The sequence below is a fragment of the Eutrema salsugineum genome, unplaced genomic scaffold (genome assembly GCF_000478725.1).
Source record: "Eutrema salsugineum unplaced genomic scaffold, Eutsalg1_0 scaffold_6, whole genome shotgun sequence".
NCBI classification, from domain to species: Eukaryota; Viridiplantae; Streptophyta; class Magnoliopsida; order Brassicales; family Brassicaceae; genus Eutrema; species Eutrema salsugineum.
In genome coordinates, this window is record NW_006256547.1 from 737,979 (window position 1) to 757,837 (window position 19,859).

The following is a 19,859-nucleotide window of genomic DNA, read 5'->3' on the forward strand; positions in this document are numbered from 1 at the left end:
AGTCTATTCCCGTATGTGGAGGAGGCATGGCACAGAAAGACAGAATCTTATTCCTTAGCTTCCACTTACTATCAACATAATGGGCGGTCAAGCAAATATAACCTTCCACAGTTATAGCAGACCATAGGTCAGATGTGAAGGAGATTCTACCAGGAATTTCAGACAATTCTACCTTCAACTTTGACTTTTCCATCTCATAAAACTTATAAACATCTGCTGCAGCTGTATTTCTACTTATAAACTTCACATCAGCATTCAAATACTTCCAGATCAACCTAACTCTATCATATTCTACATAAGAGAAGGGGAGATCATGCTCAATTATGCACTTTGCTACCATTTCACGAAATACACCTTGATCAATCTTTCTAGATTGCAATTTCCCTTCTCCGCTAACAAGCATAGCACCTACATCACCATCTCTAGGCGTTCTGATGCACACTAGTGAATGTCGGTTATAATTAGAGGTACCTTGCTTGTGTGATTCATAAGCATAGTCCTTAGTGCAGTGATTGCACTTAGCTCTGAGTTCAGAGACACCTTCACTATTGACCTTAGTGATGACAGTGAAATTATCCCACGCTGGTGTTTTTTTCCTCTTGTTCTTAGTTGCTAGAGACTCCTCCGCAGGTAAACTTGATCCTTCACTAGCAGCAGTCGGATTCTTTGGCATATTACCACCATATGCTGGATTAGCCGGATCCATTCTCAGAATCTGTTAAAAAGAAGAGAAAATTAGAAAAAGCAAAGTTGAGAGTTGAGAGTTTAATCGATCTAGGGTTTTGAGAGTTGAGAGTTGAAGAGACGGCGTGCTCTTGAGTCTTGAGAGTCTTAAATTTATAAAAATATATCCTGGTTTAATAAATCAATTCTTGGGCTGTATTATATTATAAGACCCAAACGTTATATTTTAACACCAAAAGCGAAACGATCCAATTATAACCCAACAAAAAAATGTAATTACAATCCAATCAAAATCAAATGCAGGTATCCACAAATCCGTTTATCTAAAAACCATCACCCGCATCCGCCCCGCATTTAACAATTTCCAACCCGCATAATCTCTAATCCGCATAAGTTGAAATTAGACAATCCGCACCCGCTCCGCGACAGGTTTAACGGGGCGGGACCCGCGGTTAATGAACCAAAATGACAGCGCTAGTTATAAACTAGTTCTCATCTCCGAAATTCGTCTTAAAAAAACTTGCCGTCAGCTACGCAAAATAACAAGACGGCGAGAAAGTTGGAAATTCTTCCCGGCATTGAATCCGAGAAGAAAACACTATTGATAGAAAGGAGACATGGTGGAACGATTCTAGTTACAAATTTTCACTTTTTTTTGGACGAAATATAAAACGAAACCAAAATTTTATCAAGCACTATCGAAACTCAAATTATTTAATTTAGATTAATTTTACAAATCCGAAAAAACAAAACGTAAAAACCGAACCGATAACAAAGGGGAAGAAGAAGGAAAAAGGGGAGGGGAAGAAAGAGAGAGAGAGAGAATAACATTACAATCAATATCCAAAAATAAAAGCCAACCACATCGAAATCAAACCAAAACATACACCAGACTCAAGAAAAACCACGACCAGTTTACTGGTTCGACTAAAGCAAGCAGCAACAACAAGAGCAAAAATAGATCATTCTTAATTCTTCTTCATTTTCCTTACAAACGGAAGTCTTCTTTTTTTCTTTTCATTCTTAATAATCTCAGAAACTAAAGATGTAGATGTTTTGAAATTAAAAACACCACCAAAAGGGATTTCACATATGTTGTATAATTAGAAAGCTGATTTTGTCATGTTCCAGTCTTTAAGCTCTCATCTTCGATTTTTCCATTGCTCTCGGAGCTGCAGCTGCAAATATCACAATTTCATCACTATTAAAGACATTTCAGAATCAAACATCACCAAGTCTTGAAACCTTAGAATCTGTGAAATGGCTTAAGACTGTACTTAAGAAGAAGAAGAACAAAAATGTAGTTTTGATTGGAAATATACTTACCCAACCCAATGGCATCACAGCCTTTCATTATCTTCAGCTTCTTGCAGACATCAATAAACATCCTGCAGATTAGATCAGAAAAAAAAGAAAAAAAACCATTTAGTTCCAGTTGACCATTCAATCTTTTTATTGTGTGTTAGCTTAGATTCTAAGATAATGTCCAATATCTGTCAGAGATTACAAATCTTCTAAGAAGTTGTCAAAATAGGAAAGGAAACTTACTCCCATGGAACATCTCCAACAAGCATCCAGTCCCCATCTTTATCCTCATAAGTGAGCACATAGTCTTTTCCATTCAAAAGATCCTTGAGCTTGGTCTCACTGAGCATATCCTTCCCTGTAGCTCCATTAGTTCCACATTGACCTAACATCAGATAAACCCATGCCGGTTAACCACTAGATTGCACTCATTGATCCACCAATAACATCACTAGCAATCACAGAAACATCTCACCAAGAGTGAATGTGGTGAACATTTTCTCCAAGGCTGAAGAAAGCTCCCCGTAGTTAGTGTAGCTCCTCAAGTCAACCTTCCTCAGATAAGGAGCACCATCCATACTAACCTTCACAAAGAGCGCCCCAGAGCCTGGCTTCCCATCAACCTCATCACTGTTCTTACAGGTTGTGGCCAATGTGTTTTTCCTGTAAGATCTCACCGGAGGCCAACCGACAATCTGTGCCCTGAGAATTTTACAAATCCAAAAACTAAACGTTAGCAGATGAAAGAAACGCATATCAAATTTCTGGTGAATGATCCTATTTTCTGGTCATTACTTGGCTGCAGGTGGACTAGAGCTATTGTTTGTAGTGATCGACTGTCCTTTAGGTATGTTTTGTGGCACTTCCTTCTTTGTTACAGATTGGGTAGCTGCCACTTCAGGAAACATCCAGTTTTTCTCAGTATACACTGAACTCTTGGCTTCAGAGAACTGATCCATTGCGTCAGAGAAGCCTCTTTTGTTTCCTAAGGCGATGTTCTTTTGAGAGGAGGAGCATATCTCATCTTTCGAAGGAAGCAGAGGAAAGAAGGTCTTCTCATCCAGCTTTGCTGGGCTCAGTAAGTTGAGATCTGTGTCTCTAGCAGGAGATTGTGGTCCGGGAAGGCCAAGAGTCAGTTCTGTGGCTTTGAGACTGATAGTGGCTTTGTCATCTTCTGCGAGGCCCGAGAGAGTTGAACTCCCAACAGAAGAACAATCAGACAGACCCAAGTAGTTATGCTCCTTAAGTCCTCCTCCTGCTGTGTTCCTCGAGATGCAATTGCTAGTAGGTGAAGAACTTGCCACAGAGACATTGCTCTGTAGCTCCTCTTCTGGACACATTTAGATTCTTTTGGTTTCTCCACACTGCAAAGCAGCTTACCTGATTTACACAGCATTAACTCATCCACACCAAATTCACATAACCATACACTCACAAAAAAATCAAGAACTTCAAAATTCCAGGCTCGAAGAAACTCAGAACCATATTTCTAGACACGAGGAAAAATTCTTCTTCTAAATCAGTCAAAACTAGGAGAACCGCTTCGGAATCAAGGATTCTAAACACAGACAACCAAAAAGTTGCTGAAAACAAAAAAAAAAACAAGTCAACTCAGGGTCAGACGCAGAACTTGAGCTGATCTCAGATTTTACCTTAAAGATCGATTTGTATCTACAACAGTCACTAGAGATTACCGAGCGTGTTTAGGCCATGCGGATAAGCTAACGGAAACCGCAATTCGCCATAGATATTAACCCCTTAGTGTGAAAAAATAATTATAATAGCTCGTAGATCTAGTAACTGCTAACACATATTCACACACAAACATCTACAAAACGAAGCTGGATTACATGAATTTGAACATCCAAGAAGAGAGAAGAAATGGTTACCTAAATAAAAAAAGGAAAACAAATCGCTGATGAAAACGGAGCTCACGCCGAAGAAGACGATCGATTACGGTCAGATATTCGCAGAGAAGAGAATAATTAGAAGAGGACTAGCAGAGAGAGAGAGAGAAAGGTGTCAAGGTCCTTCCATTAAAGCAGAAAAGCTTTAATTATCATCACCCAGAAACTCGTAGCCGAGATGAAAAAAGAAATAAATATAAAAACTAAGAACAGCAAAATTAAAGAAAGTGGCAGAATGGGAAATAAGTGGGGAAAAGTTGGGCAATATTTTGTTCACGGTTTCTTTATGACGGATTCTGATCCGACGGTTCTTATTTAATCCAGAAGAGAAATACCAACGGATGTGAACCGTTGATGTACTGTCGGGAGTTGGGATCTTTTATAAAAAAAAATTTATCCTCTTTCTGGCTCCACCCGAAAGGGGATGGTTGTCTGCAAATATTAAATTCCGATTCTATCCTCTGATGTAAACGACTAAAATGCCCTTCATACGCTGATGACGACGCATTGTTTGAGGATCAAAGTGTGAAGGGTAGAAAAGTAATTACAGGATGGGGAAAAGAGGAGTGAGAGGGGACAGGAAAGCGGCATTCCAAGTCGGTTTGCCGGGTGGTGAATGGGACATTTAACCTCCTCCACTTTCTCTCTCTCCACTTTTTATTCTAATTTCCTCCTTTAATCTTAATCTTTTTGATAATCTTTCCTTCAATTCCATTTAATTAATTTAAATCCGCCACCTTCCTAATTTCTTTAACTTTCATTATTGCACTTCCTTATCATTCTTTTTTTTTTTACTTAGATTGGCCCAACTGGATGGGGCCCAATAGACAAATGTTAGTCCCCCAAACTTGAAATTTTTTTTTTCACATTTCTTTTACCTTCTCTTCTTTCTTCTTTTTTGGGTTCATTAGTCTTCTAGATAGATGAATGTATATGGTATGAGTAATTTTAATCACTTATTATTTTCTTACTGCTTACGTACTTGACTTAATAGTTAAACTGATGAAAACTTTAGAAGCATATGAGTTTTTCCGATAATCTACATATTGGCTTATTGATTTTGCAGATGTCCAAACACATCTTTTGAATATGTTTTACATTCGCTCAACCCAGGAGTCAGGACTACGCGTAAGTTACTAATGAGATACACACAAAAAAATCGTCGTTAAAATTTTGTTGGTTTAATTATTTTCATAATGTTAAATTATAGTATATGTTTGCAACAGGAGGGGGGGTATAATAATAACAGCAACAGGAGGTGAAAATGGGAATGGGAACACGCATGGGAAACAAAAGATCTGGCCGTTGGATTTTTATGCAAGGGAGGCTTATGTCCGTCCATCATTTGTTTTTCTGACTGTTTTTAATCATGACTCTTCCGTACCTCTCACGTTACCTTATTACCCCCCTCTCTTTTTATTTTTTATTTTTTTTTTGCAAAAGATGCGAATTAAAGACCGTAAACTATATCTCCAAACCAAAGTCTTCAAATCTTTATGCACAAAGAAAAGAAAGAAAAAAAAAATCTTCTGCACCGTCACAAAGTATACAAGTTTTCTTAACATCCTCCGTAAAAGCTTAACAAAATTTCTTCCTCATGTTTTGTTATAAAATAAACAATGCATATATTAATATCTAAAGATGAAGAAACGATATATACAAATAAAATAACTGGTTTTGATGATAAAAGCAAGACAAAAAAACATATGGTAAAATTCAAAATAAGAAGAACTAAACTAAGCAAAGGATTTTAAAAATAAACAGTATACTATTACAAAACTACATTATTTTTCTACGCTAAGAAATGAGAAACAAATGGAATTTTATTAAGTGGGGGGTGGAAATCAGAGTTTATTGTGTATTATTTTTCAAAAAAATTGTGTTGCTAATTAAATAGTAGTGGTTGCCGCCAAAAAAATAGAAGTTAAATAGTACTCTTTTTGTTCCCTTATATAAAATGTTGTCGCGCAAATTGTTCGTGTTTTATGTTATTTTATATATATAATTGCAAATTTTGTACTTATTTAATATACTATGAACAAGTGTAATTCTTTTAATGGTTGGTTTGTTTTAAATAATAAATAAAAAAATTAAACTTATAGCTTAAAATTTTATAAGAAAATACAGGGTAGTGATTAGTATTACAAAACTAAGCAAAGGATTTTAAAAATAAACAGTATATTATTACAAAACTACATTATTTTTCTATGCTAAGAAATGGGAAGAAAATGGAATTTTATTGTGGAAATTAGAGTTTATTTTGTAGTATTTTTCAAAAAATTGTGTTGCTAATTAAATAGTAGTGATTGCCGCCAAAAAAATAGAAGTTAAATAGTACTTTTTCTGTTCCCTTATATAAAATGTTGTCGCGCAAATTGTTCGTGTTTTATTTTATTTTATATATATAATTGCAAAATTTGTACTTATTTAATATACTATGAACAAGTGTAATTCTTTTAATGGTTGGTTTGTTTTAAATAATAAATAAAAAAATTAAACTTATAGCTTAAAATTTTATAAGAAAATACAGGGTAGTGATTAGTAAAGAACAATAATAATAGAGCTAAAATTTTACAAGAAAAAAAAAGGTAAAACAGTAGATCAGATTAGCACTGCGAGTACAAATAATGCGGGTTGAGACAAGACAATGGGGCCTACAGTGCTTTTGTCCTTCACGCTTATTTTAATAGTCTTGATTAATGATTGATCCACTACAGTTAATTAAACTAATTATCTATTTAATTTAAACAAAGAAGGAGATTAACGACAAGACACGTTAGACTGTTACTTGGGTCCAGTCTCCAGACTTGAACAGAAGCTACATGTGACTTTGGGCCTTATTTAATCAGTCACACGTTATAATAGGCCCATAAAATACTTCCATCTTACTGCTTCAGGCCCATTAATACTTTTCTCTCGTTTTAATTTCGTATGCACGTAGGATATTTATTCGCAAGCCAGTCAAGTAACGTTGCTGTCAAATGTCAATGTTTATATTTAATATTCGCCCATTTGTATTCGATATTTTTTATACACAACACGACTAATTGATTATTCTCAATTTGTATATGTGTACCGTCTTATAATACGGTGATAAGACCTACAATTAAATATGATCTTCGCGACGACAAAAAAATAAAATGATCTTCGCAATAAAGTAAGGGAAATAATAAATTTGGTTTGGGAATTCGTATAAGACAATGTACCAAGGCGTGATCATGAATGTAGGAGAGAACCATTAAAATATATTTGAACAGAATCGAATACACCTTCGAGTTTTCACATATAAATATCGCGTAAGATATTTCATCCCTCGTACTAAATTATCAACATAAGATAAATTTAGAATTATAGATATATCTAGCTGTATATGAATTGGATTCAAGAAAATAAAAAAACGGTTTTTTATATAAATTGAATAACATCTGTGTTAGGATCAGTACCTATCGCCTAGGGTCTTTGTCTTTATCAACATGGTCCCATACAGCTTAGTTTCACTTGTGCAATATGTTTGGATTTTTTTCTATACAAATAAGAGCTATAAATGTATATTAAATATTTTTTCTCGATATAATAAGCCATTCTCGAGATAGTATCAGCAGATAATATGCAGTCCATTAAGTTATGTATATGAAAAACTAATTGACCCTTTTCATATATATATGAATATGGTGGTTTAAAAAAACGTTTAAGGGAAATTTATTTTTGATAGGAAGCAAAAACACAAGTTGTGAAATATTAAGTGTAAGCTGGGTTTAGTGGATACACATACTCACTGACCTTAAAAGACACAGCGGTGACCCATTTACAGTTCAGACAATTAAAAGTAGCAAGCTACTTCCAAGTTTCAAGTATATCTGTAAAACTATAATATTTTATGTTTTATAATATATATCAAATGTGATGATGATTAGAATAACGCAAGAATGCAAAGAAACAATGGTAGTTTAATAAATGGATGTTGTTTAAATTTTAATACAACCGTTAAAAAATATGGGTAGCAAACTAGCAATCTACCAGAGTGGAATACTTTACTACTCATGTCAATGTGAAACGTTTGAATCTCGAAGAAACGAAAATAAACTCTCTTTTTTTTGGGTTTTTTAAATCGAAGTAAAAAAGTTTGGAGACCTTTAAAAGTTGAAACGCAAAAAAATAATAATAAAGAAATAACTGAATTTTGGCGTTATTTGTAATCAAAACTGCAAAAACAAAATACAGCTATAACAAACCAAAAAAAAAAAAAATCGAAGTCAGAATAAAAGTAAGGGATTTGTCAAATTCGAGCTCCACACGGCAGCCACACTTTTGTTTTTCATGAGATTTTATAGCAGCCGTAAAATCTAACTTAAATTTTGACTTAAATAATATGCATACGGTTACTGATACTGTCCCATGTGACAAATATTTAATTATCGTATATAGTATTCCATATCATTTATAGGGTATCTTCAACAATCAAACATGTTACGTTTATAAATCCACAAGCGTCAAACATAAATAAAATAAAAATAAGCTATTCCATGATCATATCTTATCATCGATTTGTACTTCCAGTCGTTGAGTCATTAAAAAGGTCATGGACCGATATTTTGTCCCTTACGGACTCAAAAGGCCAAGGACCAAAACCTTAAAACGCTGAGGTCCATTCTTGTAATTTCAAAATCGAGTGTGGTAGTTTTGAGTCGTAAAGGTTTTGCTTTATTTGCAATTTCTTGATTTACTTCTTCATAAAAATATTAAATCCATTTTCTAATAAATGTTTTGTAATTAAACTGACAAATTTTAAAGAAAGAAAAAGGTGATACGCAGTGCCGGCAAAAGTCGCAAACGTTTGACGTAAGTATGTTTCATAGTCATCCGAACAAATTTTGGAGATAATTCTATATATTACAAGATTTGGCTTTTTCTTTTTTTGTTTTCAAAGAGATTTACATATATCATGGGTCTTGTTTGATGGGAGTAAATACTATTATTAGGATTTACTTCTTTTTTGTTTGTGGATTTTGTATTCCGGATTTTATGTTATAGCTTCCATGTGGATAATCTATGAATGAACCACGTTTCGACAATATCGTAATCACAACAAAAAAAAAATACTGTAGATGTCATCTCTTGATTATAAGTTGTAACAATTATATATTGTATATCAATATCATAATCAATCAAAAACTATGAAGGGCATGGAAACCAACATTTTTGTTAAAATTTTGATCATAAATAAATAAAATGAAATCGGTGCTGAGATGGAGAGACTTAAAGTTGAAAATAAAGAGAGCGTATATAATCTCTGTGAAGGAGACATATTTAGGTGTTAACTGTTAAGTGGGGACTGTTTTGTCTTGGGACGGTGTAGGAACCAAACACAATTCGTCAATTCCACATTACATCTGTTTTGAAGTTAAGAACTACGAACACCTTTAAATTCCAATTTTTATTTTTTTAAGAAAAGATAGTGAATACAGAAAAAAAAAATATATAGAAAGACGTACGTACGATCAAGGAGGACTCAAATTAACAACTTACAACTTGGGTTGGGTTTGCCTGTTAACACGCGCCCACATAAAGTTAATGCACATGGCCGGCCGGTACTCTCTCCGTTTTTAGTTATTACATATGTTTTAGATTTTTTTTTTTTTTTCTTATACGTATTATTACCATTTTAACTGATTTCTAGCTTTTATTAACTGTTTATTTTTATTTTTATTTTTATTTTAAAATAGTTAAAATACAGGGAGTGCTATGTAATAAGATGTAAGAATCTATATCAAATATATTTAAATAGTTGAAAAACAAATCGAACGAACAGAGACAAATCATGCGATAGCCGGTATTGATTTGATAGCATAATAGTATTCGTACAGGCACATAGTTTTCCTCGTATTGAAAAATGCCTACAACTCTATTAAACAAATAATAATATGAAAATTCTTATAATTTAATATAATATCATCAGCGGAGCTAACGTACTTATTCATAAAATTAACAAATGATACAGCAATTTTTATGTCCTTAATTTTTAAACTAAGAACAAAGTTTCAATACTCTGTCTATCTAGCCCGACTTTATTTGTATTTAACCAGAAAACACATGAGTGCCTTGCATAAATGTGAAGAAATGTTTCAACTTTCTTGAAATAGTAAATTATTTCGTGAAGCAGTAAAGATGAGACCGACAAGAGGAAAACTTTTAAGTATATATGGTAGGAGTAGCTAATGGAGATAAGAGTATGGTTAGGGTAATTCATGAAGATTAGGTAAGAGCAAGCCAAAAAAAAAAAAAGATTAAATATGTTAACATGGTGGCGCTTGGAGCCCACGTCTTCTCCGTACAGGCAGCCTCTCTCTCTCCTCTTTCCACGTACATTTTCCACTCTCTCTCTCCCCTTTTTCACTCTTTTTTACGATCATTTTTTAACCATTTGATTTTGATTCCTTTTCTTACGATTTCATCATACTCAATTAATCTTATATAATTGACTGTCGAATTTTTTTTATTAACCTGTCATGCGCATATAATACTGGAAACATAATACATTTTTTAAAAAATATATATATGTAAAACTTGAATATATCTCATTTTAAGGACTATCAGAAAACAATTTTCGTTATTAACTATGTTGTTCCACGTGACCACGTCACTATGATGTAGATGTTCTATCTTTTTATTTCGTAATCAGAATATTTTCGTATAATCATATTGTTTTTTTATCTTATAAATCCCACTTTGTTTCGTTTTTTTCCACTTCAAATATATGTATATACCAGCTTCGGAAGTCTCCGTCTTCGTTTTTGTAAAAGAACCTCCCATATTATTCCTATCAACATCTCCAAGGAATAAAAGGTTGCTATTATCATCCTGGGATAAGATATTTCAATTCAAAAATCATTTTTCTCACTCATTATTCCAGTAGAGGAACAAAAAAATTACATTGAAATCACCGCATAGTAAAGTAATAAAATGATCAATAGAAAGGGTTCGTCGAGAAAAAAAAAATCAATAGAAAGGGTTCAAGAAAGTCAAGAAACATGATCCTTGTAATTTTGAAAAAAAATATCCACCCTCTGATGATATAATAATTAATTAATGGGAATAATAATTTCAACGCGAAAAGAAAAGGGACAACTTTATTGTACAGCATATTTGCTTTTTGTACTGGGGAAAACTTTTTAACAGTTGTAAATAAAACATTAAAAAAAAAACTAGAAATAATAAAAGCACCCATAAAAATTCTTTTATAAATAAACGCTCCCTATCTCCTCTTGCTTCCCCGTCCCCTGTCTTCACCAAAATCACAAACTCTCTCGCTCTTTCTTTCTCTCTCTCTCTCTAACACATGAGAGAACAAAATCAGCTCACAATCTCAGCCGTTGATTATATAGCCACCGTAGATGGAGAACACTCAAGATTTCTCGCCGCCGCATATCGACGCTTCTCGGCCGTCACTGGGATTCCCTCTCGGCACAGCTCTGCTTCTCATAATCATTTTCAGCCTCTCCGGAATATTCTCTTGCTGTTATCATTGGGACAAACATCGCTCTATCCGCCGTTCTTTGGCCAATGCCTCCGGTCACCCCTCCGCCGCCTCCGCCGACATAGAGTCCTCTCCGTTCAAACCTAAACCCTCTTTTCCGGTAAAATCCCCCCCCCCCCCCAATTCTGAAATTATATATTAGTTCCTATTTTTTGGAGCTTGATAGATTACATTTTTACCAACAAAAGACAAGAATTTTACCACTCAATTTTTGTTTCTATATCTCATACAAGATTTCAGTTTTGAATCGTGTAGCCAAAATTATTATAGTTAAAATAGTAATTTATTTTAATTAATTAACAAAGAAGAAAAGATTTTCAAGTGCTAAATAGTAAATAGTAATTCCGGACATTTGAAAGATTTTAGTTAATAAATCTAAGTAAATAGGAAGTAGGGGCTTATTATACATGCTTCTGAAAATCGGAAAGTAAGTTAGGAAGAGAGAAAAAAAAAAGCAATTAACTTTATCTTGATGAAATTGTAAGTATTGGGGGTTAGTGGGCGAATTTGGCAAAATTTAGTTACTAAACTATAAAGTAAAAACAAAATAGGGGTCATTTTATAACTAATTTTGAAGGCAGTGAGTTGAGTAATAACTAAAAATGCTGATGATGAACAGGATTTGAAGAAAAACCAGAATCTGAGCGTACCGGTGTTGATGCCTGGAGATAATACGCCGAAATTTATAGCATTGCCGTGTCCCTGTGCACCACCTCGGCCGGAGAAGCTTATCGTCGATGTCCAAAGTCCGCCGCACTCGCCGCCTGTTAAGCCGCCGCGTTTTCCCGTTCCTCTGTATTAGATTTAATTAGCTATAAGATAACAGAAAAAGGAGGAAACAAATTGTCGAATATCTTGGTTTGATGTACATATGGATCATAAATTACATTCTAATTTTTTTCACTGATTATTTATTTTTGCATTCGGTTGGAGTGGTTTGTTTGTGCGAAAAAAAAAAATATATATATATAATATATATATCTCTCTCGGATGGTACTACTATTAAACAAAACAATATAAAATTTGAGGTTAACTTTGAAAGCGTAAATGTTTGATCGATTCAAAAAACTATAAAATTACATACCTTAAAAAAAAAGGAGAGAAGAAAATTGCATGGTTATATTGTTTTTTATGTTTTAATTAACATTTCACATCGATTTGAGCTACTACCTATGTATGCAACAACTAAACACATGGCACGTTTCGTCAGACGATATCTTCGATGTCGATGTCCTGATTCAGTTCTGTTTTCCTTGGTCACATATAAGAAACAATAAACAAAACTGAAAAAACTAATATTCTTTCTTTTTCTTTTTGTTTATACCAAAATAATAGATTACTGCCAGTTTTGGACATCTCGAGATTTGTTTGAATTGTACTAGAAATAGCCAACGCAGATTGCATTTTCTTCACACTTCCTTTTTAATTAGTAATCCAGTTTTAAAAAGGTGTTTTATGCAACCACGTTTGATGCTTTAATTGGAAAAAAGCAAGAAAATCAATAAGATTTCAATCTTGTGCGCTACAATAAGAAGCTTCAAGATTAATCATTGAAAATAATAAATATTTTGGAATATAGATGATATAGTTATTACATCTTACAGTATGGACAAGAAACAATAATTTTTCCCCCCACCAATAGATATATAGCGCTTGGATGGGTTAAGGCAAAATGGATAATAAAGCCAAATGTATTGAAACTCTTACAAAGTGAGACATGTTTGTTTTATGGAATAACTGAAATTGACGTCTAACCACCAACAGTGATTTTGGTTAAATTACGAATTAGACATCAAATAGCTCTCCACCCTTAATTACGAATTTACGATCCCAATACCGATAATTTCCATTCTGTTTTGATCAAGTTTGGGCCCTCAAAATACAAAAACTTTATGAATTTAGCACTAAAGTTTCCAATTGAAAATTGACGTCAGTGGCAAGTTTCTTAACTAAGTGCTCAGAAACACATCCCCACCACTTGGACCCCTCCAGCTTAACAATCAACTTCAAGACCTAATTTCACTGTTTTTATTTTATTCTTATATTTTTCCGATTAGTCATTTTAAATTTTTGTTAAATTCAGTGTGTCGATCCTAATATTCTAATCCAAGTACTCCTCGAATCTGATCGATAGAGATTTATCTTTTGCTCAAGTCCACTAATTATCGATTACGGAACCATATAAATAAAATTAAATATCAAATGTTAATAAATCGACGAATCGAATCTCTTTCTATCGTATCAAGTTTCAAATTTTAAACCCATCACACCGAAATAAAATATTAGTACCAGAAAAATGTCAAAAACAAACTAATTTCATTCATGCGACTACGTAATTCAATGCTTGTAGACAGTTTTAGCATAGTTTGCTTTTACGAAAAATGTAAAATAAACAGTGTTGTCTTAAGTGCGTCCTACACTGCAAAGTACAAAGTGACTGTACTAATTCCTTTGATGACGTTATCTATTGCTTCGTGGTTCTTCGACCATTTTCCGTAGAAACTATTTTGCTGCTATTTTTTTATGTCGCGATTTTATTGGCAATTAAATATATAATGCATACTATCTTCTTTTTTGTTTTTTTGTTAAAGGTCCTTCAAGCGCATCAGTACTTTTTCGACGAAACTCGTCTAATAACAAAACATGAGAGGTGGGTTCACAAAAACAAATATTTTACCAATAAGAATAATAAAAAATCAAATTTTACGTTTTGTAATATAAAGTATTAGTAAAATTTTAGTAAGTATTTAATCGCTATTTGCTGATAAATACTTGAAATTTAATAATATAAATTTACTTATGAAAAAAGAAATAAAAGTTTTATCTGTACTGGAAGTATGTTACTTTTTGTATAATATTTTAAATGTCAATTATATGTATTAATGAAAGTACTAATGAAAGTACTAATGAAAGTATATTTTAAATGTCAATTCTATGTTTTATCGTGAAAAGTACTAATGAAAGTATTATTCGTATTGAAAAATAATATTATCACGAAAAACAATTTAAAATACTGTGTAGTCATATGAAAACATGTGAGGGCACCGCAATCACCGCTGAAACCTTGGGATCATGCCATTCTATCTTTTTATTTGTTTTGTTTTTAGCTGTGAAATAATATAATAAACATATTATACTCAGTTGAGCAAAAAAAAAAAAAACATATTATTTGCTAAAACAATACTACAACAGTTCGGCTTAGATAATTTGGTGTTTCCTAAATGCAAAGCTACATTGAGTAGACACTTTCCAAATATCATGTAAAGATGTAGCACAAGGAAAATGACTCCAATCCTCCAAATGGGATTGCAGATGCCTTGTCAAAAAAGACTAGAGTAAGAATGCAAGTGGATGATATAACCTCCAATGAATGAAAAGATACTTTGAAGACAAAAAAAAAGAGAGATAATTTGGAGTTTATATGTGTTTTCTTATATAAAATAATTTCAGAAGTATTTTACATTAGACCATTAGTAAATAAATAACAGATGAAATCAGAATTTTTATATTCATAAGGACACATTGGAATACGAACATTTTCAAATTTCATATGAAATCAGAATTTCTTTAACACTATTCAAAAATAATAAAAGTATAGAACCACAACAGTAACCTACAAGCTCTAATAACTTTCTTTCGTACGACGACTTTTCAATTATAAATGAATTTTAAAAATATATTTTCACAGTACTTATAAAATGTTTTCTTCGCAAATAACTTTTAATATGATTTTCCGTGATAATTGGTACGCAATACGTACATTCCTCGAAATTACTCAACAATAATAAATAGTCAAATGAAAAAATAAGAAAGTTATTTTTAAAAAAATGATGAAAAGTGGAGTATATTGTAAAACGTACGGATGATAAGCAAGACAAGAGCGGGCCGGAGATTGAAGAAGATCACATGGGGGAAACATTTCATAGTGCCTTCTCTTATCCCTTCCTTATTTCCTGACGTCACCTTTCTATTTTTTTAATTCTTTTTTTATTCTTCCTATTCTCTTCTCTTTCTTTAATATATGGAGTAGCTAGCTAGTAGCTACATTGAAAATAAATATATTATTGTACATTCGAATTCGGACACAGAACAAAAAGATTGTGTTCCTTTTTTATATTATATAAAACGGCCGTAGTGGAAATCCATGTAAAATGTTAGGTACATATAATTTTAATAATTTCAATCTCGCCATGGATTAATACCAACCCCTGCTTTTCTTTTTATGTAAAATACACAATTTGCTTAGAAACCTGGGATTGGCCAGATAATTTAAAAGCATCTAATTATGATGAATAATGTAGTTTGTGGACTGTAACTTCTCGGGGGTTGTTATCCATCATAATTATCCGTCACGCTGATTGGATTATTCATGTATTAGTGATAGGTTCTTGTGTATTGATATTATGGACAATATTGTGTTTTCTACGATCAAATTAGTTTTAAAATACTTTGACTATTAGAAACAATATCAAAGTTTTAACAACTAAATTTGGTTATCATCAAGGTCTGTCCCATTATATATATTCTCTTTTTCCGACTTTATTGTTTTGTAGTATTTGTCAGGCATGAATGAGAAAGGGCTGCTACGGACACAACTTGCTGCAAGGGATTCATCATTAGTTTCCAAAACGTAGATAATGTTAAAACATGGATGTGGACAATGTTATACAATACACGCGTATATTTGTATATGCTTTTGCAAGTTGCATAACTAAGATTTTCTTCGTTATACCTGACTAGAATTATTTATGATATTTGCTATTTCAAGGCAATTTTATGATGAATGAGACATTGTTCTTGTTGTTTAACTTTTTATAGTTTTTTTTTTCTTCAATTTATTTATGTTTGCCCAGTTTTCCAATCATTGTCTGATCGTGTCTAATACTCTAACTAAGTGAGAAAACGAGTTAAATGAAACTTTAGTTAGGCCTTCTATCCATTGTGATACTGAGTGTTATTGTGGCAAGTTGTTTCGCCCAAGTGGAGTTCTTTCTTAATTAAAAAACTTATACATACTTTCTTATGTGTACTTTCCTTTATTGGAAATTTAACATCATTCTATATATGTGATGATAGTTTAGTCCAATGATTATAGTCAGCATTTGTATAAATGAAAGAAATCGAAAGATAATTTATTGCCGTTAGTAGCCTGTACTCTTCAACGCTATTCATCGATTTTTGTCTTCATTGCAAAGTCCGTTCATCATTTTTGTTTTTCATGGTCATTTGCCATTTGTTTTTGTTTAATTTATTTTATTTTTCTGCGGTTCTTGATTTTGTTAAACGGGTCTTTTTTATAACCACGGGGTTCTAGCCTTCTAGACCTCGTAACGATTAGTTATATCTTGCAAATCTTCTTTGAGAATGGTGGGAAAGTCAAACTTTTAATTGCGCCTTGGTCCCTAATTTCGTTACTCTGAAAATTTACAAAGACGCCAGTTTAAAAAGTAAACTTTTCTCTTATTTCGTGTTAGTTAATTAAGAGAATTTGATTGTTTTCTAGTATTCTCTCGTTTCAACAAATATGTGATAGCCAAAAAAGTGTCTGATGTGTCAATAATGAGTCGATACATGGGCTGAAAATAAAGCCCATTAGGTCTATACTTTAATTGTTGGTTGTTCTTTAACGGACTCTCTTAATAGTCCGGCGGACCAAGCTAGATTCATCCTCTACTAATACGGCGTCATTAATTTTAACTCCACTCTCAGACAAAATTTTTTGCTTCGCATGATCGCATCTAAAACCTTTTTTTTTGTCGTCGCTTCAAATAGACCCAACAATATTCATAAAACCCATTACTAAATCCTGGAAATCGAATACAAGATTCATAATTGTTTTCTGAGGCCCAATCTTTATAAACAAGTCCAAATTCAAACTCTTTGATGTTAAATAGGATTCTCGGGTTCGACTATAGCCTATAGGAAGAATTTTCGTTGACGTACGGACACAGTGCCATGTAATGATTAATGCGTTGATGGTGGAGGGTCTGGTGGCACAGTCATTAAATTTATAATCACTCTCATGATTAGCCTTTATGATATTAATACATTCTTTATTAATACATTCTTTATTACTCCCTCCGTTTCACAAAGAGTGTTTGACATTTTTCACACTTATTAAGAAAACTATTAAAAATACTATTTTGTCTTTCATTAATGCATTAAATAATTTTTTTCTCTAATTAATACATTAAATCAATATCGTTAAAATTGAAATATTGTTTAAAATTCTGCATTGAAAATATAAAACGACATTCTTTATGAAACAAAATTAAAACCTTAAAACGACACTCTTTATGACACGAAAGGAGTATATGTATCTCTCTGATTAGAGAGACATCGGTCATTGTCATATACAAACCCTCATTTCAATGATCAATTACCGAGTCTTAATCTTTCCGCATTTTCCCCAAACTCTAAAAGCAAATTTAAATTCAAATTATAATTTTGAACCGTTTTTCTTAATCAATATTTTAGTTCATTAGACCATCATTTCATCTTAATTCGCTTGGACCATTTATTAAGGTTATATAAGCTTCGATTATTCTTCAAAAAAAAAACACCTTTCTTTTTCATTATTTCCTTTTTTATACAACCCATAATGTTTTCCTCTAGAAAATTCAAACTTACAATGGAAATGAACACCAAACTTTCTAAAGTTTTAGAAGCGCTAATATTATTAAAAATAAAATAATATTTTGGTTCATCATTAAAACTCCTTACAAGCAATTTCCTCCATAACCTGCGTTTCTGAATAATGCTTGCTTTATATCTTCCGAGGTGATGAAATCTCTCTGCTCAGCTACCTATGAGACACACGACACACACAAACTCACCAATCTTAGCATTACTAATATATAATTTGAATATTTACCTATATTTTTTTTAGTACCTCGGAACAAGAAGCCTGCAAAGAGAAATCACTAAAGCAGCTTATAACACATTGCTCAATCTCCAAGCCTAGAGTCTCTAATGTATTAACAGTTGATAGAAGCAATCCCGGTTTCGGCGAGCATGATATATCAACCCGAGTATCTTCATCTCTCCGATCCACTTCGAACTATCCAAAACATAAAGAACATTAACAAAATTGGTTCTAGGGGGGGGGGGGGTCTTCAATAACAGTTCATAAATACAGGGGCTAATCTGTAAAACTTCAAAATCAAGAATATAGACATGACTAAATATCTATATTCTTAAAAAAAAAAAAATCTATATTCTTGTTGTAACTTGTACCTTTGGTGAGTTTCTGACCAGAGATTCGTTTGTATTAAGATCCTTGAGATCACCGAAGAGCTTAGAATGATGTGAACTGTTGCTAGTTCCAAGTTCTTGTTCCTCGTCTTGTAATTTGTTGATTTTGTCTAAAAGCTCCTTCATGTAATCTATGGCATCTCCCAATATTGATGTCCTGTCCATCTGATTTTAATCATACCAATAATCATTAGTTTATTTTTTAAAAAACACCTTGAAATGTTTAATCATTTGTATATCCACTTTTCATTTGGTTCGGTAGATTCCCATAAAAGTAAGAACACAATAATTAAACAATCTTGAAAGAAGGTTCAAACAAGAAGAAACAAACATATAATGTTAAAAACATAAAAAGGCTAAATTTTTATGAATACCATTTATTATATTAATTGATTCAGTAAAAAAGGACGAATCTTTTTGTTGAAATTTTTTTACCAATTTTACTAACTATTTGAATCAATTTATGAATTTTCAAAAAGAAAACAAAATTTGTAGCTAGCCAGGGCTAGATTTTGGGATTAAACTAAATGTTTCGAATAAGATGATCAAAAAGGCTAATCTCTTTATGAACCCATAAAATAATAAATTAATCCACTCATTAAAAAAAAGGGAAGAATATTTCGTTGATTTTGACCATTTGATTACAATGATTTGAAAAAGGCTAAATCATTATTAAAGGCTAGATTTTTAATTTACCTTACTGATTTTGGGGACGATGGATCGGAGCATGGAAAGTCGATCATTAAGCCGTTTTCTTCGTCGTCTCTCCGCCATGAGATTTTTTGAAGGTTGACCTTCGAGCTTTTTGCTCTTCTTCTTGTTTGCTGTCTCTCCTCCACAGTATCCAACACTGAAGCTTTTGCTCTGATCAGACTCCATCAACGGCGATGGATATGACGTCGGAGTGTTAAAGTTTTCTTCTTGAGAGGTTGGAAGCATCAATGGAGGTGAAGAGGAAGAAGAATCGATAATCTCTTGCAACGCCTCGAGAAAAGGGTAATCGAATGTGGTTGCGGCGGAGGAGATCAACGGCGGAGATGAAGACGACGGTGGTGGTAATGGTGGTGGTTGGTGATGAAGAAGTGGAGGAGGTTGAGAGATTAGATCCATGAAAGAAGAAGGATAAAGAAGGGTATTTTCGTCTTCATCTTCATTTTGGAAACAGAGGTAATCGT

At 32.9% G+C, this 19,859-nt stretch overlaps 3 protein-coding genes across 5 annotated transcripts in view; 1 reads left to right on the top strand and 2 right to left on the bottom strand.

Moving 5' to 3' along the window:
- Nucleotides 1-1,483: 1,483 nt before the first annotated feature.
- Nucleotides 1,484-4,246, bottom strand: LOC18012484 (auxin-responsive protein IAA9). 3 transcript variants are annotated; one of them, XM_006393938.2, is made up of 6 exons: nucleotides 3,879-4,246; nucleotides 2,785-3,369; nucleotides 2,465-2,691; nucleotides 2,233-2,374; nucleotides 2,011-2,072; nucleotides 1,484-1,856 (listed from the first exon to the last, which is right to left on the bottom strand). In XM_006393938.2, the coding sequence occupies exons 2-6, from the start codon at nucleotides 3,327-3,329 to the stop codon at nucleotides 1,819-1,821; spliced, it is 1,014 nt and encodes a 337-aa protein (XP_006394000.1). In that variant the 5' UTR covers nucleotides 3,330-3,369; nucleotides 3,879-4,246; the 3' UTR covers nucleotides 1,484-1,818. The 3 variants fall into 3 exon arrangements, with proteins under 3 accessions (XP_006394000.1, XP_006394001.1, XP_006394002.1); XM_006393939.2 differs by having other exon boundaries at nucleotides 1,486-1,862; XM_006393940.2 differs by having other exon boundaries at nucleotides 1,486-1,862; nucleotides 2,785-3,353; nucleotides 3,879-4,085.
- Nucleotides 4,247-11,145: 6,899 nt separating this feature from the next.
- Nucleotides 11,146-12,340, top strand: LOC18013121 (uncharacterized protein At5g65660). Its single transcript, XM_006393941.2, has 2 exons — nucleotides 11,146-11,530; nucleotides 12,050-12,340. Exons 1-2 carry the CDS (start codon nucleotides 11,288-11,290, stop codon nucleotides 12,230-12,232), a joined length of 426 nt encoding a protein of 141 aa, XP_006394003.1. The 5' UTR covers nucleotides 11,146-11,287; the 3' UTR covers nucleotides 12,233-12,340.
- Nucleotides 12,341-17,996: 5,656 nt separating this feature from the next.
- Nucleotides 17,997-19,859, bottom strand: part of LOC18013299 (transcription factor bHLH93) — a 2,159-nt gene continuing 296 nt past the window's right edge. Inside the window, exons 2-5 of the mRNA XM_006393942.2 lie at nucleotides 19,381-19,859; nucleotides 18,667-18,849; nucleotides 18,323-18,490; nucleotides 17,997-18,236 (exon numbers count right to left, since the gene is read on the bottom strand). The exon at nucleotides 19,381-19,859 is cut by the window's right edge and continues 28 nt beyond it. Coding sequence (XP_006394004.2) covers nucleotides 18,150-18,236; nucleotides 18,323-18,490; nucleotides 18,667-18,849; nucleotides 19,381-19,859 — 917 coding nt within the window. The 3' untranslated portion in view covers nucleotides 17,997-18,149. The remainder of the gene's footprint in view (nucleotides 18,237-18,322; nucleotides 18,491-18,666; nucleotides 18,850-19,380) is intronic.